Genomic DNA, 19747 nt, shown 5'->3' on the forward strand with positions numbered 1-19747 from the left:
AAATACAAAAATGAGCCAGACATGGTGCTGGGCACCTGTAATCCCAGCTACACAGGAGGCTGAGGCAGGAGAATCACTTGAACCCGGGAGGCGGAGGTTGTAGTGAGCTGAGATCGCACCACTGCACTTCAGCCTGGGCAACAGAGTAAAAAAAAAAATCTTATATATTAGTAAACTTCCTTTTGTTTCTGTGGTCTAAGAGAGACTCATTGGCATTTATTTTCAGAAATCGAACAAGGGAGTGTCCTGCTGTTGATCTTAATGTAAATATATTGTCCTAGTAACCTTAATCAACAGCCTAATAATCTTCTGTGTCTCATGGTTTGGGGGTTGGGGGGGGTGCAAAACCCGAGCAAATGGCACATTATTTAGTGCTGGGCTGTCGTCACTTTAGAAAGGCCACTGTGACTTCTTGGAATGCAGCTGACAGTGTTCTTTCCCCTCTTCTCATGTCACGTGATTGACAGAAATCCAGTAGCCCCAGCACCAGATCCACGTCTGCCACCCCAGAGCTGCCTACTGCTTCCCCCAACTCCAGTTCGAGGCGGACAGAAAGCTGTTGTGAGCAGGAAAACCAACATGCACATATTTATTGAGTCCGGGCTTCGGGTAAGAATTAACCTTAAAATGAGACTTGCTACTTTCAAGGAGTCTGCACCTTTTAATCTTCTGTTGAATTTCTTTTTTTTTGTTTGTTTTTGAAACAGAGTTTCGTTCTTTTTGCCCAGGCTGGAGTGCAATGGCGCCATCTTGGCTCACCGCAACCTCCCCCTCCCGGGTTCAAGCGATTCTCCTGCCTCAGCCTCCCGAGTAGCTGGGATTACAGGCATGTGTCACCACCCCAGCTAATTTTGTATTTTTAGTAGAGACGGAGTTTCTCCATGTTGGGCAGTCTGGTCTTGAACTCCCGACCTCACGTGATCCACCTGCCTCGGCCTCCCAAAGTGCTGTGATTACAGGTGTGAGCCACCGCGCCCGCCCTTCTGTTGAATTTCTAGTACTGCTCACTTCCATTGGAAATGCCTTACTGTAAATACATTTTAGATTTTTTTATTTTTACAGGTGCATTGGTCCATTTACTATTTATCTCTTCCAGCACTTTCATTAAAAGATGTAACTGTCCCAGAATTAATGATTCTGCTCTAATGTGTATTAAGGTCTTACTGGTGCTTTGCCCATGAGCCCCTCTGAACTACTTTGAATTTTTTTTAAAAGATGGTGACTCACACCCATAATCCCAGCACTTCGGGAGGCTAAGGCAGGAGGATCACTTGAGGAGAGGAGTCTGAAACCAGCCTGGGCAACATAGCAAGACTCTGTCTCTACAAAAAAAAAAAAAATTATGTTTTAATTAGCCAGGTGTGATGACATGTACCTGTAGTCCTAGTTACTCAGGAGGGTAAGGTGGGAGAATCACTTGAGCCCGGGAGTTTGAGGCTGCAGTGAGCTATTATCGCACCACTGCACTCCAGCATGGATAATATAGTGAGACCCTGTCTCTAAAAAAATAACAGTAATAATAATGAAATAAAAGATGGTGAGCTTTTAAAAGAATAAATCTGATCATTTTCTTTTTAAAACCCTTCATTGACTCGCACTTTTCTAACACACGTTCCAGCCACCGTGGCTTCCCTTCCCATCTAGAAAGTCACCATACTCTTTCCTGCCCTAGGAGCTCACCACCCACTCTTTGCTCTACCAGATTCCCACAGAACTCTCAAAGCACCCTACCTGTACATGTCATCATTTCCTTAGAGTCTGCCTAAGATACATCAAGGCAGAGACCATGTCCATCCTGGTTATTGCCATGTCCTGCATACTGAGCCAGTGCCTGGAATCACAGTAGATCCTGAGAAAATGGACTCTGGTAAACAGACGTAGCATCTCAGCTGCACAGCAAGCTCTCACCTTGACCTACTGAGACCCTCTCAGGCAGTCTGTCATTCCTTAAAAAAATTTTATCATTTCAAATAGAAGTATCTTAACATTTGCTTTTCTATAAACATCATTTCACATTTACCTAACTCATCTGGTCTAATGGGCAACTAATGTGAAATATCTTTCTGAACTCTGTTAGCTGCTGCATCTGAGTCTGAAGACTTCCAAGATCAAGTCTTCAAGTGAGCATGTCCTGGAAATGCTGGATCCTTTTGTGTCTCTCCTCATAGACTGCCTGGGCTCCATGGATGTGAAGGTAAGCATCGGTTTGCACTCTGCACTGGAGCATTTTCTTCTTCAGAGGAACTATGTTTTGCAGAATACCTAATGGTTATGCCTGGGCTCAAGCTTTATGAGATGATTGAGGTTTTTTTGTTTGGTTGGTTGGTGGGTTTTTTGTTTTTTTTTTTTTGAGACAGAGTCTAGCTCTGTCACCCAGGCTGAAGTGCAATGGTGTGATCTTGACTCATTGCAACCTCCACCTCCCAGGTTCAAGGGATTCTTCTGCCTCAGCCTCGCCTCAGCCTCCCAAGTAGCGGGGACTACAGGCACACATCACCATGCCTGGCTAACTTTTGTATTTTTAGTAGACACAGGGTTTCATCATGTCGGCCAGACTGGTCTCGAACCCCTGACCTCAGATGATCCGCCCACCTCGGCCTCCTAAAATGCCGGGATTACAGGTGTGAACCACTGTGCCTGGCCGAGATTATTGCGTTTTTAAAGGGATTTATGACATCATGAACCACCACTATTTGCTACATTAAATCACTTCCCAATTTACTAATTCTATAAATTTGGATAGACTTTAACAGTTTTAAAAGCCCTCCTAGGTACATTAAGTATTTCATTTGATCCTCACAACTTCATCAGGGTGAAGGATTTTGTCCCCTTACCAGTCATCATCATTGTCACCTTTGTTACTGTTACTGCTCCATGCTGTGAATCCGAAGAACATTGTTTCTGATCCTCACAACCCACCCTGAGGCATATATTCTTACTATTTCTGTTTTATAAATGAGAAAATTAGGGCGAGGGTCTAAGTACAGGTCTAGGCTATGAACCTAGGTCTGTCAGACTCCAATGCCTACACAGGTCCCATTTTTCTCATATCACCTGCTTTACAGATGAACCTGCCGAGAGGTTAAGTAACATCTCTAGAGTCAAACAGGTCATCAGTTGCAGAGCTAGGATGTAAGCCAACGTCTTTCTGACTCCCAAGCTTGCTCTTCTGTGTCTTAATCCAGTCCACTGAGGAACTCTCAGCAGCCAGAGCAGCACAGGTATTATTAGATAGAGCTGAACTAGCTGATCCAGGTGCTTTCAAAGGTTTGGCCTTGGAGGTTCAGGGAGCTCAGCACACTTTTTCCATATCTTTTGTAATAGCACTTAACTATATGAACTGTTAGTCAGTTGTTCCAGAGATAGTATCCTTTTTATCTTTGTATTTATAATACCCAGTAGAGTGCCTTGTATACCTAATTCAAGCTTAGTAAGAGCAGATTACATTGAAGTACCATTCTAGAAAACATAAAAGTCATTTAAGATGTATTTTTCCAAAAAGAATTGTAAAATTGACCAACCTATCCAAATCATATAACCTCCATAAACCCCTATCAGTAGGTTAAAAATATGGCCGGGCTTGGTGGCTCGGGCCTATGACCCTAGCTCTTGGGAGGCTGAGGCAGGAGGATTACTTCAGCCCAGGAGTTCAAGACCAGCCCAAAAATGTTTAAACAAAGATTAAATTATGAAAAGAATATGGTGCCTTTTCTTATTTCCTTATGATCTACCATCATAAGGATCCATTGTTATGGATAAGCAATAAATTCTTCTACAATCAGGAAATGGAAATGTCTTTGTCTTCTTACATTTTGGGCACAGTTCTTTCAGAGTGGGCTGGGTTTAGCATCTTATTTATTCAGCACAATCATTTAAAGAGTCTGCATAGCCTCAGGTGCTGGATTGTTGGATTCGGTCACATCACAGGTTGGTGGTGTTTTGTTTTGTTTTTTTTCAGGTGATCACGGGTGCTCTACAATGCCTCATCTGGGTCTTGAGGTTCCCGCTACCTTCCATAGAAACAAAAGCAGAGCAGCTGACAAAACACCTCTTCCTTCTGCTGAAGGACTATGCAAAGCTCGGGGCTGCCAGGGGCCAGAACTTCCACCTGGTGGTCAATTGTTTCAAGGTGAGATGTCTTCACTTGCACTTGGAAAAAGCCAGGATGGAGCCGGACGCAGTGGCTTACACCTATAATCCCGGCACTTTGGGAGGCTGAGGTGGGAGGACTGCTTGGACCTAAGAGTTCAAGACCAGCTTGGTCAGCTTAACGAGACCCTGTCTCTACATTAAAAAAAAAATTAACTGGGCATGGTGATGTCTACCTGTAGTCCCAGCTACTTGGGATGCTGAGGCAGGACGATCACTTGACAGGAGTTAGAGGCTGCAGTGGGCTATGATCACATCACTGCACTCCAGCCTGGGTGACAGAGCGAGACCCTGGCTCATAAAAAACTAGAACCAGGATTAACATCAAAGTTAGTTTTCCCCATTGCCCTTTGTGGTTATGGCCAGAATTTTTTCCAGAGCAATTTGCCAAGGCTAGAGGGCCGGCATCCTGTGAAGAAAAGCATACTTGTGTGTTGTGTTAAGTCTTTGTCATTTCACTGGATCCCAACTGTGGGATGTGCTGGCTGTTAACATCACTATTGTAACTCGCAGTGTGTGACCATACTTGTCAAGAAAGTCAAGTCTTACCAGATAACTGAAAAACAGCTCCAAGTTCTACTGGCCTATGCTGAGGAGGACATTTATGATACTTCAAGACAAGCCACTGCCTTTGGTCTTCTGAAGGTATGGTGTCACCAGAATGTTGACTGTTACAGTTTATGAGCTTCACAGCAGGTATTTTGAACACATGGATCATAGTGTTTTGACTAGCCGTAGACCTCTGAAATTGAGTAATTTGTAAAGATTATTATGATTTTGGTGGGTCAATTACAGGCAAACATTTGCTTATGAAAAATGTTTAAATGTGAGCTCTGTATTAACATTTCCAGGGAATTCTGTACAAATACAGGTATTATCTTTTTATTTATATGTTTTTCTTCTTAGTGTAGTAAAATGTACATAACATAAAACTCACCATTTTTAAAAATTCACAATTTTTACCAATTTGAAGTGTGCGTTTAAGTGTTGTGTGTTCTTTGTGCTTAAGTGTGTATCCTTTTTCTTTTGAAGTTACTTTACTATGTTTGAAAATTTCCTGTGATTGCTTTAGCATCAACTCTGCTTCCATCCATCTGCAGCAGAACACATGAAATGAGTGTGTCTTTTGTGTCTTAGGCAATTTTATCAAGGAAGCTGTTGGTCCCAGAAATCGATGATGTCATGCGGAAAGTATCCAAGTTGGCAGTCTCTGCACAAAGTGAACCTGCCAGGGTCCAGTGCAGACAGGTTTGTAGAGAGCACTTATCCCCATAGCAAGGGCTGGGCCCTGCTGCGTCTGTCTGACAGAGGTGTCAACATTGGCTGAATTCTGAAGACTACCTTGTGTCATGTTGGTGCTTTATGCTGAGACTCGGGCATCCTGGTGCAGGAGGTCAGGGGAGGCTTTTCTGGGGACTGACAGGCCGGCCAAAATGTGAAGGAAGAAAAAGGCTTAGTTTTACCGGTGAGAGGGCAGTAGAGGCTTGAGGTGAGTGAGAGCTTAGCTGGGTTGAGGAGCTCAACACAGGTAAGTGAACTGAGGGGTGGGGAGCCAGGTTGGGCAGGCCCTTGTGGTCTTGTTAAAGATTTTGGGCTTTGTTTTTTTTGTTTTTTTTTTTTGAGATGGAGTCTCGCTCTGTCGCCAGGCTGGAGTGCAGTGGTACGATCTCGGCTCACTGCCACCTCCGCCTTCCATTTTCAAGCGATTCTCCTGGCTCAGCCTCCCGAGTAGCTGGGACTACAGGCGCCCGCCACCATGCCCAGCTAATTTTTGTATTTTTAGTAGAGATGAAGTTTCACCAAGTTGGCCAGGATGGTCTCGATCTCTTGACCTCGTGATCCACCCACCTTGGCCTCCCAAAGTGCTGGGATTATAGGCATGAGCCACGGCGCCCAGCAGGGCTTTTTCTAAGAATAGTAAGGAGCTATTTAAATCCTTAGGGAGAGGAGTGACAGAATCAGGTTTGTATCTATACATCTGTCAATATCTAATTTTATGAGCACATACTGTGCCCAAGGAGGTGGAAAGGTCTAAGTTGGAAATAGGAACTCAGGGTTGCAGGTGGGTTTGGGCTGCTGAGGAGGCCAGGAAGGGAAGACGCATGTCTCTGGAAATAATTGCTTGGCTACTATTAGGAAGAAGAAGGGTCAACTGCTATTAAGCACTAGCTGTGTGCCTAGCATTTTAAATGCATGACCTCTGTTTACAAGTACCCTTCAGAAGAAACAGTATCCCCATTTTATGGCTAGGGAAAGGCAGGCTTTGGAAACTTGAATGAAGTCGCTTAGTTCTCACAGTTTATTAATAAAGGAGGCTAGATACTACAGTGGTTTGAAAGTGCAGCCTTTGGACACAGACTAGGCATGGAATTCTGGCAGTGTCACCTGAGCAAGTTTCTTATTGTCTCTGGACCAACTTTATTCCCTTCAACTAGAAAGTGGGCTACTATCACGTACTTCCTATGGGAATGATGAGATTTAACTGAGAGACACTTAAGGCAGTGCTTGGCACATAGAGGGTTTATAGTAAATGCATTATCAATATTGATATTATCACCATGTTGTTACTCTTGTTGAAGGGGAGATACCAGGTTGGACCACAGTCCATACTGTGGCACACCTGTCACCACCTGTCACAGAGAGATCAGCTTCCAACCTGTGGGCTTAGATTTGAAGTCTTAAACCACAGTGCCAGTGGCGGGCCAGGGCTTGCCTCTGTCAGGCACCATAGGGCAGGACTAGATAAATGGTGGGAGAAACGAAAGGTCACAGTTGCTATTGACTTTATAGGCAGATTTAGCTGGAGTCCATTGGAAAGCCTGATTGATTGCCATTCTTGAAAGTTTTTATAACCTACCAGTGAGTTCCAGAAAGCAGCTTAGGAAACAGGAATACTGGAGACGAGATCCAAATAATCATCTGTGTGACTTTTGTTCCAGGTTTTTCTGAAATATATTCTTGACTATCCCCTGGGTGACAAACTGAGACCAAACTTGGAATTCATGCTCGCTCAACTGAAGTAAGCTTAGCTGTTAACTACAACGGGCGGAGGGCAGTTTCTTCTTTCCCTTTAACATGGCGGCTGTCTTAAAAAGGACGAGGCCTAAGCATAATGGTGCATTCTCTGAGCATATTGTTATATGACTCATTAACTCGATAATCAGACATTGTGCTTGGCTTCATATAGCCTTTCTCTGAGTTGCTTTTCAACCTAGTTTACCTGTTGATTGTCCTAAGAGTCCACTTAGGAGAATGTTGAAATCTGACACAATTGCATTTAAAACTGCACAATGGTAGCTTAATGGATATATACAAGCATTAAAAGTAGGGAAACAGAACATTTTCCATTTTTTAAAGAATTAAACTGACACCTTGATACAACATTTTACATTTTTAAATAATTATTGGTAAATTTAGAAGATACTAACAAATCCACCTAATGTCCTTCCTCTAGTTACGAACACGAGACCGGGAGAGAGTCCACCTTGGAAATGATCGCCTATCTCTTTGACACGTTCCCTCAGGTACCGTGACCCCAGAGATAAGCCCTGTGACCCCCGAAAGTCCTCAGTCCCCCTTTGCTAGAGCATCTGTAGGAATTCCGTTCTGAGTGCTCACACGTGCCTCTTTTCTTTTAGGGGCTGCTCCATGAGAACTGTGGAATGTTCTTTATCCCTCTTTGTCTAATGACGATCAATGATGACTCTGCCACATGCAAAAAGATGGCATCCATGACCATCAAGTCCCTACTTGGTAAAATCAGCCTCGAGAAAAAAGACTGGCTGTTTGATATGGTTACCACTTGGTTTGGAGCAAAAAAGGTGTGCATTGCTGTGCTTGTCACAGTTCAGTGACAAGTATTAGCTTTGGGGATCATAGTTTAAGTAAGAATATATGTTATACACTGTTGAATTGGTTTTTTTCTCCACATAGTGTTATTTTTGTCTGATTATGCAAATAGTATATTCTTAAAGTTTCCCAAAGTGTAAGAAGTTATAGAAAGTAATATAAAAATCACGTGTATTCATACTATGTTATTGTTAGGAAAGTATTCCGCTACATGAATGTATCATAAATTACTTAACCAGCTCCTAATGATGAATACCTTTGTTTCCAATTTTACATATTCGATTTCTGAAATGTAATTTTCATCCTTTTATCCACTTGGTACCTCTCCCACCATCATTGTTGGCCCATCTTTGTGAAACATAAACAACACATGCCCTGTGTTAATGAGTAACTTGTTGCGTACCCACTTAATGTGGGGTGGGCATGAGACTTCTTTCCATTTCCTTTTCATTTAAAATGGAAAAAAAAATATTAAAGTACTCAGTGGATAATAATAATGCCTCTTTTTAAAACGTTATTCTTGAGTGTAAAAATTTCCCCACATTTTGTATATTGGCCATCAAAGCCTCATAATTTACTGATTTCTGGCATCAGAAAGAAATGTTTATTGTCTCTGAATGTTGAGGACAAAATAATGCCCACCTTTGTTTTACAGTTTCAGAAAAGGCCTCCCAAGTTCTCTTGACATTGTCTTGTGGTTTATTTTTGGTAGCGCTTAAATAGACAGCTTGCTGCCCTGATCTGTGGCTTGTTTGTGGAAAGTGAAGGAGTTGATTTTGAGAAAAGACTTGGAACGGTCCTTCCTGTGATTGAAAAGGAAATTGATCCTGAAAACTTTAAAGATGTAAGTAATTTGCTAGGGAATACAACTTTTCTAACTTAGAGTTTTACTTGTGGTGATGTAGCTAACAGATTAGATATTAGCTTATAGGTTAAATATTTATATTTATAGCTAACTGATTAAATATTTGTGTTCAAACAGTGTCTTTTATCCTAAAAGCAAAAATTCAGTGTAGTTGGAACTTAAATGAGCGCTATAGCCAGGCATGGTAGCGCATGCCTGTAGGAGGCATGAGGCAGGAGGACCGTGCCACTATACTCCAGCCTGGCTAACAGAGCAAGACCCTGACTCAAAAAAAAAAAAAAAAGGGGGGGGGCGTTGGGAGATTAGAATTAAAGTATCTTCATGGTATATGAAGATCAAAGGTTCTCAACTTGGGCAATTTTGCCCACCCAGGTGACATTTGGCAATGTCTGGAAACATTTTTGATTGTCACAACTGGAGGGTGGGGTTGCTACTGGCGTCTAGAACATAGAGGAGCTGGGATGCTGGTAACATCCTACAGTGCCCATGGCAGCCCCCACAGCAAAGGATCATCTGGCCCACAATGTCAGGAGTGCCAAGAGAGGTTCCGAAACGGGTGGATTACCATGCTGGAGTAAAAATGTCCATCAGATACTTTCAGATTGTTGTTTATATTGATTTACATCTGTCTTGTTTTTAGATCATGGAGGAAACTGAAGAAAAAGCTGCAGATCGCCTTCTGTTTAATTTTCTTACACTGATAACTAAACTTATCAAGGAATGTAATATTATTCAGTTTACCAAACCCGCTGAGACTTTGAGTAAAATCTGGAGTAAGTTTTCCTTTTTTATTTAAATCTAAAAACAAATACATTTGTTGTCATAGAATTACTGAAAGTAGATTTGAGAAATTCGAATATGAATACTTCAGAAAGTATACAATGTCAGGAAAAGAGTCCATGAGAAAAAACTTAAAAGGTGATTTCAGAGTGATTACAGTGAAAATGTTCCCTTCTGGAAGAAAAAAAAAAACATATCTATGATTTCATAAGTAATACCTTTCATTTATAAAAGAAAGAATATTTATTCTGGGGAAATAAAAGGAAGGGAAAAAATTCTCAAAGTCCTGTTTGGTAGTTAATAATTTCAGATATGTGTCTCTTTTTTTCCTATTTATTTATTTTCCCTCAGGTACAACTGAGAAGTAAAAACTATATATTTATGGTGTACAATGTATTGTTTTGATATATGCACTTGTGGTCTATATTTCCATCCAGTCTTTCTTTTGTTCAATAGGCATAGGGTTTTTTTTGAGAGGTTGCTTAGTTCCATATAAACTTTGATATCCTGTTTGTACCTGAGTAAGCATATTACTATCTATAACACACCTAGTAGATATTTTTTTAAATAGCTATATAGTAGTCCGTTATGTACATATGCCATTATTTACTAAATGGTTTCACAAGTTGTCACACAATTGTGCATCACCTAACAATAGAGATACGTTCTGAGAAATATGTCATTATGCGATTTTGTTGTTTGAACTTCCTAACAGTATACTTAGACAAATCTAGATGGTATAGCCTATTACACCCTTAGACTATGTGGTCCAGCCTATTGCTAAAAACCTGTACAGCATGTACTGTACTGAATACTGTAGGCATTTGTAACACAGGGTCTTTGTGTATCTAAATGTAGCCAGACATAGAAAGGGTACAGTAAAAATACAGTGTGTATTTTTTTTAATGAGTAGTTCCAAACTGTTTTATAATCTTATGGAACCACTTCTTTTTTTCTTTTTTTTTTTTTTCTTCGAGACAGAGTCTTGCTCTGTCACCCCGACTGGAGGGCGATGGCACAATCTCGGCGCGCTACAACCTCCTCTGCCTCCCAGGCTCAAGTGATTCTTCTGCCTCAGCCTCCCAAGTAGCTGGGATTACAGGCACATGCTACCACACCCGGCTAATTTTTGTATTTTTATAGAGATGGGGTTTCACCATATTGGCCAGGCTGGTCCTGAACTCCTGACCTCAGGTGATCCACCTGCCTTGGCCTCCCAAAGTGCTGGGATTACAGGCGTGAGCCACTGCGCCTGGCCAGGACCACGACTTATGTGGTCTGTTGTTAAATGAAATAAAGTATTCACCTGGTTTAAGAGCCAGAACTCAGATTTTGTGAGAAATAACAAGGTTACCGTATGACCTACTCAGGTGTGGCTTCATTGCAACATGGCCAGATTATTACAAAGATTCGTATAGATCAAAAGTAAAAATATGTCTATGAAATATAGCAGCAAAGACTAAAACTGAGATATGACATGGTTAATCTATCCTGTTCCCCAACACCCACATTATAAAACTTTTTTTTTTTTTTTGAGACAGAGTCTCGCTCTGTCGCCAGGCTGGAGTGCAGTGGTGCGATCTCAGCTCACTGCAACCTCTGCCTTCCAGGTTCAAGCGATTCAACTGCCTCAGCCTCCTGAGTAGCTGGGACTGCAGGTGCGTGCCACCACACCCAGCTAATTTTTGTATTTTTAGTAGAGACAGGGTTTCACCATGTTGGCCAGGATGGTCTCCATCTCTTGACTTCCACCTGCCTCGGCCTCCCAACTAGGTGCTAGGATTACAGGCATGAGGCATGCATCCAGCCTAAAACTTTTTTCTTTTCTTTTTCCTTTACACAGAGGGGAGATACAGCAGGGAAGGGGAAGTTTGGGGCTCAGTGGAGTGGTGGTCACTGGGGAGGGGTCACACTCAAGGCCAATGTTTTTTTGAAGATAATTTTTAGACCGTTAGTGTAGTCAGACTTTTAATTTGCTTATTTAGCATGCCCATCTTTCATTATGTGTTTAAGTTCTTTATAAGCATTGGAAAATAAGATTAATACTGTCTGTGCTGCCTCCTAAGAACTTGTTGATGGTTAAATGAGATCATGTTCATGAAAATGTTAGGGTCTGGGCTGGGCATGGTGGCTCATGCCTGTCATCCCAGCACTTTGGGAGGGTGAGGCTTGCAGATTGCTTGAGCTCAGGAGTTCGAGACCAGCATGGGCAACATGGCAAAACCCCATCTCTACAAAAAATACTTTCTGAGTACGGTGTATGGAGAATGGCCATGTAGCCAAAAATGCTGAAGAATTAAGAGTTGGAAGGTCAGATCAAGCTGGGGCCCAGGCCTGGCTCTGCCTGTTATAGCTTAGCATGTCACACAGCCTCTCTGGAACACTTGTTTCTTCATCTGTAAGATAGAAATTATAATTCCAACATCACAGAATTGTTATGAGATAATACATGTAACACAATTAGCCCTGTCCCTGGCATATAGAAAACCTTCAGTAAGTAGATGATAGCTTTACAGGCAGCTACTTGGAGCCACCAATTCTACTGATTAGAAACAAGCCTATACCTATATACATACTTATATTACCTTAGAAAATGTAAATGTTGGCCAGGCGCGGTGGCTCACACCTGTAATCCCAGCCCTTTGGAAGGCTGAGGCAGGTGGATCACTTAAGGAGTTTAATACCAGCCTGGCCAACATGATGAAACCCTGTCTCTACTAAAAATACAAAAATTAGCTGGGTGTGGTAGTGAGTGCCTGAGTAACAGTTACTCAGGAGGCTGAGGCAGGGGCATTGCTTGAACCCAGGAGGCAGAGGTTGTAGTGAGCCAAGAGTATACCGCTGCACTCCAGCCTGGGCGATGGGAATGAAACCCTGTCTCAGAAAAATTAAACAAAAAAAAAGAAAATGTAACTGTTAATGTCACCTTATCTCCCTTGAATCTGAAACTAGTTCTTATGAAACTAGTCTGTTTGTACCCCAGTAGAGTCATTTAACCACTCTAGGAGTTGGTTTTCTAGTCGTTTCCAGTGCCTCTTCCACCTCACTTCTCTCTAGCTTCTGTGGGCTTTTGGCAAGCAAGGACTATTTGTCTTTTTCTAAATCGATGCATAATTATACCTACTTATGGGGTATCTATGATATTTTGATACATGCATACAATGTCCAGTAATCCAATTGGGGTAACGAGAATATCCTTCCCCTTGAACTTATTATCTTTTTGTGTTGGGAACATTTCAAATCTTCCAGCTATTTTGAAATGTGCAATACATCAGTGTTAACCGTAGTCACCCTACTGTGCTGTCTAACATGAAACTTATTCCTTCTATCTAATTCTATTTTTGTACACATTAACCAATCTCTTTTCATCTCCTGCCCCCACTTCCCAGCCACTGACCTATTTTGTTCATATTTGGTTCCCCACTCCAAACACATAATACTCTGTAAATGCTTCACTTCGTCATATTTACCTGTAAACAATCAGGAAGGCCATTTGACATCCGTGAATGCTTTTTGGTGTCCTTAGGTCATGTGCACTCTCACCTGAGACATCCACACAACTGGGTGTGGCTCACAGCAGCCCAGATTTTTGGATTACTCTTTGCCTCTTGCCAGCCAGAGGAGCTTATTCAAAAATGGAATACCAAAAAGACTAAAAGAAACCTCCCAGAACCTGTAGCAATCAAGTTCCTAGCCAGTGACCTTGACCAAAAGGTAAGGTTTCTGTCAAACCTTTTCCTTCCCTCGTGACTGTAAGACGTTCCTTCTGGTTCATGTAACTATCTTTGAGCCAGCCCTTGGGAGAAACTCTTCCAACCAACAATTTGTTGTACAGGTGAATCAATAGGAATATTAGTCACTAGAGAGGGGCCACTCTCAAGGCCAGGGTTTTTTCAAAGATAATTTTTAGACCATTAGTGTAGTTAGACTTTTAATTTGCTTATTTAGCATGCCCATCTTCCATTATATGTTTAGGTTATTTATTTATTTATTTATTTTCCTTTTTTGAGATGGAGTCTCACTCTGTCACCCAGGCTGGAATGCAGTGGTGTGATCTCGGATCACTGCAACCTCCGCCTCCTGAATTCAAGGGATTCTTCTGCCTCAGCCTCCCGAGTACCTGGGATTACAAGCACGTGCCACCACGCCCAGCTAATGTTTAAGTTCTTTATCAGCATTGGAAAATAAGATTAATACTGTCTGTCTTGCCTCCTAATAACCTTGTTGATGATGTAAATGAGATCACGTTCATGAAAATGTCAGGGGCCAAGCCAGGCATGGTGACTCACATCTGTCATCCCAGCACTTTGGGAGGCTGAAGTGAGCAGATCACTTGAGCTGAGTTTGAGACTAGCCTGGGCAACATGGCGAAAACCTATCACTACAAAAAATACAAAAATTAGCTGGGCATGGTGGTGTATGCCTATAGTCCTAGCTACTTGGGAGGCTGACACAGGGGGATCACCTGAGCCTGGGGAGGTCAAGGTTACAGTGGGCTGTGATCATGCCACTGCACTCCAGCCTGGGCAAGACCGAGATCCTATCTCAAAAAAAGAAAGAAAATGTTAGGGGCCATGATATATGTGTCTCTGGTTTCCTAGGTCCTAACACAATTTCTCACTCATAGTGGAACCCCATAAATATTGAATGAGTGGAGGGTAGAAGGGAAGAAAAGAGGAAGAAAAAAATATTGGACTGTTGCAAAGTGCCCTACTAGTAATGTAGAGGATTGGCCGGGTGCAGTGGCTCACATCTGTAATCCCAGCACTTTGGGAGGCCGAGGTGGGTGCATCAGCTGAGGTCAGGAGTTCGAGACCAGCCTGGCCAACATGGCGAAACCTCATCTCTACTAAAAATACAAAAAATTAGCCAACTGTGGTGGTAGACGCCTGTAATCCCAGCTACTTGGGAGGCTGAGGCAGGAGGATTGCTTGAACCCAGGAGACAGAGGTTGCAGTGAGCCAAGATCACTCCACTGCAGTCCAGCCCAGGCCACAGAGTGAGAATCTAAAAAAAAAAAAAAAATGTAGAGGATTATTACCTGTTTCTCCCCAGACTGTGAAACTATCCCATTTATTTAGGATGAAATGCTTAGGGCAGGTAGAAGGGAGCAGTTACACAATTTCTGGTCGTGAACCTTTCCTCTCCAAATCTATACAGGTGGTCATTCAGAGCAAAATCCAGTACGTTAGTTGTATTACAGTTATTATGTTTAGTTTTCTAAAAACAATCAGAAATGTCCTATGTCTGTCTTGTCTACCAATGTCCATTTTCTTTTCACAGATGAAAAGTATCTCTCTCGCCTCTTGCCATCAATTGCATTCCAAATTCTTGGATCAGTCTCTAGGAGAACAGGTAAGAATTGTAGTTCTCCTAGTTTAAAAGAACGGGCCAGCTGGGCACCGTGGCCCGCACCTGTAATCCCAGCACTTTGGGAGGCCGGGGCAGCCAGATCACCTGAGGTCGGGAGTTCGAGATGAGCCTGGCCAACATGGCGAAACCCCATCTCTACTAAAAATACAAAAAAATTAGCCAGGCATGGGTGGCAGGTGCTTGTAATCCCAGCTACTCGGGAGGCTGAGGCAGGGAGAACTGCTTGAACGTGGGAGGCAGAGGTTGCAGTGAGCCAACATCACGCCACTGTACTCCAGCCTAGGTGACAGAGCGAGACTCTGTCTCAAAAAGAAAGAAGGGGCCTATTCTATCAACAGTCTAGGAATAGGCTTACATTTGTTATTTTGTTTTGTTTTGAACCTATCTTAATGCTTGGGGGATTAGATGAAATACAGACATACACTCATATATATGTTCAAATACACATATGTCTTGTCAACTCTGGGTCTGTGTTGGGATTACTCTTTTCTCCATTTAAAATTCCCAAATAGGGATCTGGGTGTGGTGACTCATGCCTGTAATCCCAGCACTTTGGGAGGCCGAGGCAAGTGGATCACTTGAGGCCAGGAGTTCAAGACCATCTTGGCCAACATGGTGAAACCTCATCTCTACTAAAAAGACAAAAATTAGCTGGGCATGGTGACACATGCCTGTAGTCCCAGCTACACGGGAGGCTGAGGCAGGAGAATCTCTTGAACTGGGGAGGCAGAGGTTGCAGTAAGCTGAAATCTCCACACTGCACTTCAGCCTGGCAACAGAGCTAGACTCCGTATCAAAAAAAAAAAAGAGAGAGAGAGAGAAATAGTTATTTCCACGTAGAATGGCTGAAGGAATTTAATGGAGGTAGAGGTGAAAGCTGTCATTAAAAATGTAAAATGGGGCTGGCATGGTGACTTACACCTGTAACATTAGCACTTTGGGAGGCCGAGATGAACAGATATCTTGAGGCCAGGAGTTCAAGACCAGCCTGGCCAACATAGCAAAACCCTGTCTCTACTAAAAATACAAAAATGAGCTGAGCGTGGTGGCCTGTAGTCCCGGTTGCTGGGGTGGCTGAGGCATGAAAATCGCTTGAACCCAGAGGCAGAGGTTTCACTGAGCCGAGATCGCACCACTGCACTCCAGCCTGGGTGACAAAGTGAGACTCTGTCTCAAAAAATACCCAAAAAACAAAACAAAACAAAAAATGTAAATGGAGGGCTTGGAAGGAAATTGTTTACTTATTCTTTGTGACTTTAAAGGGTAGAACTAGTCCACATAGATCAAAGTTACATGGAAATAGGTTTGGATGCCCTATGAGGGAGAACTTAAGAATGATCTAGGCCAGGCGCAGTGGCTCACACCTGTAATCCCAGCACTTTGGGAGCCTGAGGCGGGCGAATCACCTAAGGTCAGGAATTTGAGACCAGCCTGGCCAACATGGCAAAACCCCATCTCTACTAAAAATACAAAAATTAGCTGGACATGGTGGCGCATGCCTGTAATCCCAGCTACTTGGGAGGCTGAGGCACGAGAATCACTTAAACCTGGGAGGGGGAGGTCACAGTGAGTGGAGATTGCGCCACTGCCCTCAGCCTGGGTGACAAAGTAAGACTCTGTCTTTTTTAAAAAAAAAAAAAAAAAAAACGGGGGGGGGGGCATGATCTAAAAATGGAGGTATCATCATTTAATAGTTTTTAAATAGTTGTAATACCTAGATTGTTTTTGTTTTCTAATTGTAGAATACCTATTTTAGCTTATGCTCTACTAAGCCTTATTTATTTCAAAATCAATGTCCAGTTTCTTCCCCCACCCCGTTGTTTTTAAAGGTTGTTAAGAATTTGTTGTTCGTAGCCAAAGTCTTGTATTTACTGGAACCTTATTGTGAGGATAAGCAAAGTAAGATAAAAGAAGACCTGGAAGAACAAGAAGCTTTAGGAGATGGCGTGGCCTGTGCAGATGAGAAGGCAGAGTCTGACGGAGAAGAGAAGGAAGAGGTGAAGGAAGAGCTTGGCAGGCCGGCCACGCTGCTGTGGTTGATCCAGAAGCTGTCCCGGATCGCAAAACTGGAAGCTGCTTACTCACCGAGAAACCTCTTAAAGGTGCGATGAATGCACAGAATGACTGAGAGTAGTCATTTCTCTTTAAAAAGTATTGTAACGGTATTAGTGATCCTAAGTCCCTAGAAACTTTACCTTTGAACCCTAAACTGCAGCAATAACATCCATCCCAAAATAGACTGAGCCCTGTTTTCTAAATTCATGCTGTGTCTATGATTGAGTGCTACAGATAAATATTTCAAATGAAAAAAAATGATCTGTATTTTCAGAGAACATGCATCTTTAAGTTCCTCGGCGCTGTAGCAATGGATCTTGGGATAGACAAGGTAAAGCCGTATCTCCCAATGATCATAGCTCCTTTGTTTCGAGAACTGAACAGCACCTACTCAGAGCAAGGTAACCCTGCCTCGTCTGTTCTCCTGCCTTTTGCAGGATTTCTAACTTCTCTCCTGAATGTTTCCTTCTTCCTTTCTGTCCTCCCTCCCTGCCAGAGATTTATTTTTATTTTTATATATTTTTAAATTATATATTATATACTTGTATATGTTTATATTTTTATATACACACACACACATAAATTAAAAAAGAGAGAGAGATGAATAGTGGTCTCACTATGTCATGCCAGGCTGGTCTTGGTCTCAAACTCCTGGCCTCAAGCAGTCTTCCAACCTCAGCCTCCCAAAGTGTTGAGACTACAGAAGTGAGCTACCATACCCAGCCAGAGTTTATTTTTAAAAAGAAAACTTATGAGATATCAAGATAATTAACAAACAAATAGGCATATTTGTATTATATTTGATTGCCCTCTTCTGTATGCTTTCTGCTGTCCCAGAAAGAATGTTTCTCACATAAAAGATGATGCTTTATCCTTAACATAGATTAAATAGTCAAAGAAAACTGTGGTTCAGGGTGGTTTTAAACCTCAGAGCACAATGAATAATAATGAACAATAAAATGTCATTACATTCTCATCTTAAAAATTGTGGGCTGGGCGTAGTGGCCCACGCCTGTAATCCCGCACTGTGGGAAGCCAAGGTGGGAGGATCACTTGAGCCCAGAAGTTCAAGACCAGCCTGGGCAACATGGCAAAACCCCATCTCTACAAAAGATACAAAAATTAGCTGGGTATGGTGGTGTGCACCTGTAATTGCAGCTACTCAGGAGGCTGAGGTGGGAGGATCTCTTGAGGCTGTGAGGTCAAGGCTTCAGTGAGCCATGATTGTACCACTGCACTCCTGCCTGGGCAACAGAGTGAGACACTGTCTCAAAAAAAAAAAAAAAATTATAAGGCAAAAATATAAGTATTATCATTTTTATATGAAATAGTTTTAAAATATCATTTTAACATTTCTTCTTTTTCCTTGCCTGATACATTTCCCTCACTTATTGTAATTGTTGGTAATAACAGGTAAAGAGGGAATTGAAGGCTGGAAGGAGAGGAGGTAAAGTGAATGTTCAGAGTTTAAAAATAAAACAAATGAAGCAAATGTCAAAGCAAGAGCTGTTATAGTCCTACAACCTTGAGAGAAGGTTTCCTCACTCTTCGAAAGGAAAAAGCAATGGTAAAGGTTGAGGCTGCTGACAAAATCAGGTTCAGGTGTGCTTTGGTTCAAGTCAGCCAACATTTAATGAGCACCTAATATCTGCCAGGCACTAGGGATTCAACAGCAGGAAAGTTTTCAAGAAGCTTGTGATCTAGAACAGATGTCCTGAACTCCTGTGAAATTGCAATTGGGGATGAGTGGCAGAGAAGGGTGGGAGATACAGCTTTTTTGTCAACTGCACAAAGGAGGCTTTGACATCCCCCGCACCCCCCAGAAAAAGGTTACTGTGGGCAGAGCTAAGCCTCTGTGATCCATCATGGATTAGAGAGGGAATCTCTTACTTTTCCCCCTATCTGCAAGAGCTCAGCAGGTAAACAGAGGTAATTCAAAACGTTTCTGTCAAGGTCCCAAGTTACTTTAATGTCTTCAGGGCCAGGTTTCCGCTGGGAAGTGGGCCTCGTGTTCTCTGATTTCTTGTTGCATCCTGGGTGAGGTGGTGGCTGGAGTGCTGTGTCTAGCATTGCTGGTTTCCCCATCCCGGGAACATAGAGGCTAGTTTTATATCAGTGTTTAATGTTGAAGTAATGGTGATAATGCTGCAAGAGTTTAAATTATTTTTGTTGTTTTATTTGGTTTCTTGCCAGATCAATAGCTGGATATAAATGTTGCACATATTGTTGATTTTGTTTGATTTTGTTGATTCTGTTGATGTTCAAATGTGTCCTTTCCTACCTGTCTTTACTCTGATCTTTACTCTTTGTGTGTGATTAGATCCTTTGCTGAAGAATCTATCCCAGGAAATCATAGAATTACTCAAAAAGCTGGTTGGGCTTGAGAGCTTCTCATTAGCCTTTGCCTCTGTACAGAAACAGGCTAATGAGAAAAGGGCACTCCGGAAAAAGAGGAAGGCCCTGGAGGTAAGTTTGCTCTTTGAAAATATGGCATGTTCACTGGACTTGATAACTACTAAGTGTGCATGTTTGTGTCACACACTCAGGGAGGATCAAGGGTTTGAGTGGTTGGGGAAAATTTATAGCTGGGGCTTCAGATTTTCTTTAATGAGCATGTGTTTTTTACATTTATTTCTGTATTTGATTCTTATTGGTTTAACATTTACTTTAAAAGTA

General features: G+C 42.2%; 1 protein-coding gene across 1 annotated transcript in view; it reads left to right on the forward strand.

Annotated features, from left to right (window-relative positions):
- UTP20 (UTP20, small subunit processome component) overlaps positions 1 to 19747 on the forward strand; it is a 109074-nt gene that overhangs the window by 88662 nt on the left and 665 nt on the right. Inside the window, exons 47-61 of the mRNA XM_025403576.1 lie at positions 468 to 609; positions 2078 to 2194; positions 3959 to 4129; positions 4663 to 4794; positions 5287 to 5397; positions 7089 to 7168; positions 7604 to 7673; positions 7788 to 7970; positions 8711 to 8842; positions 9504 to 9636; positions 13170 to 13357; positions 14927 to 14998; positions 16846 to 17118; positions 17346 to 17472; positions 19392 to 19537. Coding sequence (XP_025259361.1) covers positions 468 to 609; positions 2078 to 2194; positions 3959 to 4129; positions 4663 to 4794; positions 5287 to 5397; positions 7089 to 7168; positions 7604 to 7673; positions 7788 to 7970; positions 8711 to 8842; positions 9504 to 9636; positions 13170 to 13357; positions 14927 to 14998; positions 16846 to 17118; positions 17346 to 17472; positions 19392 to 19537 — 2077 coding nt within the window. The remainder of the gene's footprint in view (positions 1 to 467; positions 610 to 2077; positions 2195 to 3958; positions 4130 to 4662; positions 4795 to 5286; positions 5398 to 7088; positions 7169 to 7603; positions 7674 to 7787; positions 7971 to 8710; positions 8843 to 9503; positions 9637 to 13169; positions 13358 to 14926; positions 14999 to 16845; positions 17119 to 17345; positions 17473 to 19391; positions 19538 to 19747) is intronic.

Source organism: Theropithecus gelada, chromosome 11 (genome assembly GCF_003255815.1).
Source record: "Theropithecus gelada isolate Dixy chromosome 11, Tgel_1.0, whole genome shotgun sequence".
NCBI classification, from domain to species: domain Eukaryota; kingdom Metazoa; phylum Chordata; class Mammalia; order Primates; family Cercopithecidae; genus Theropithecus; species Theropithecus gelada.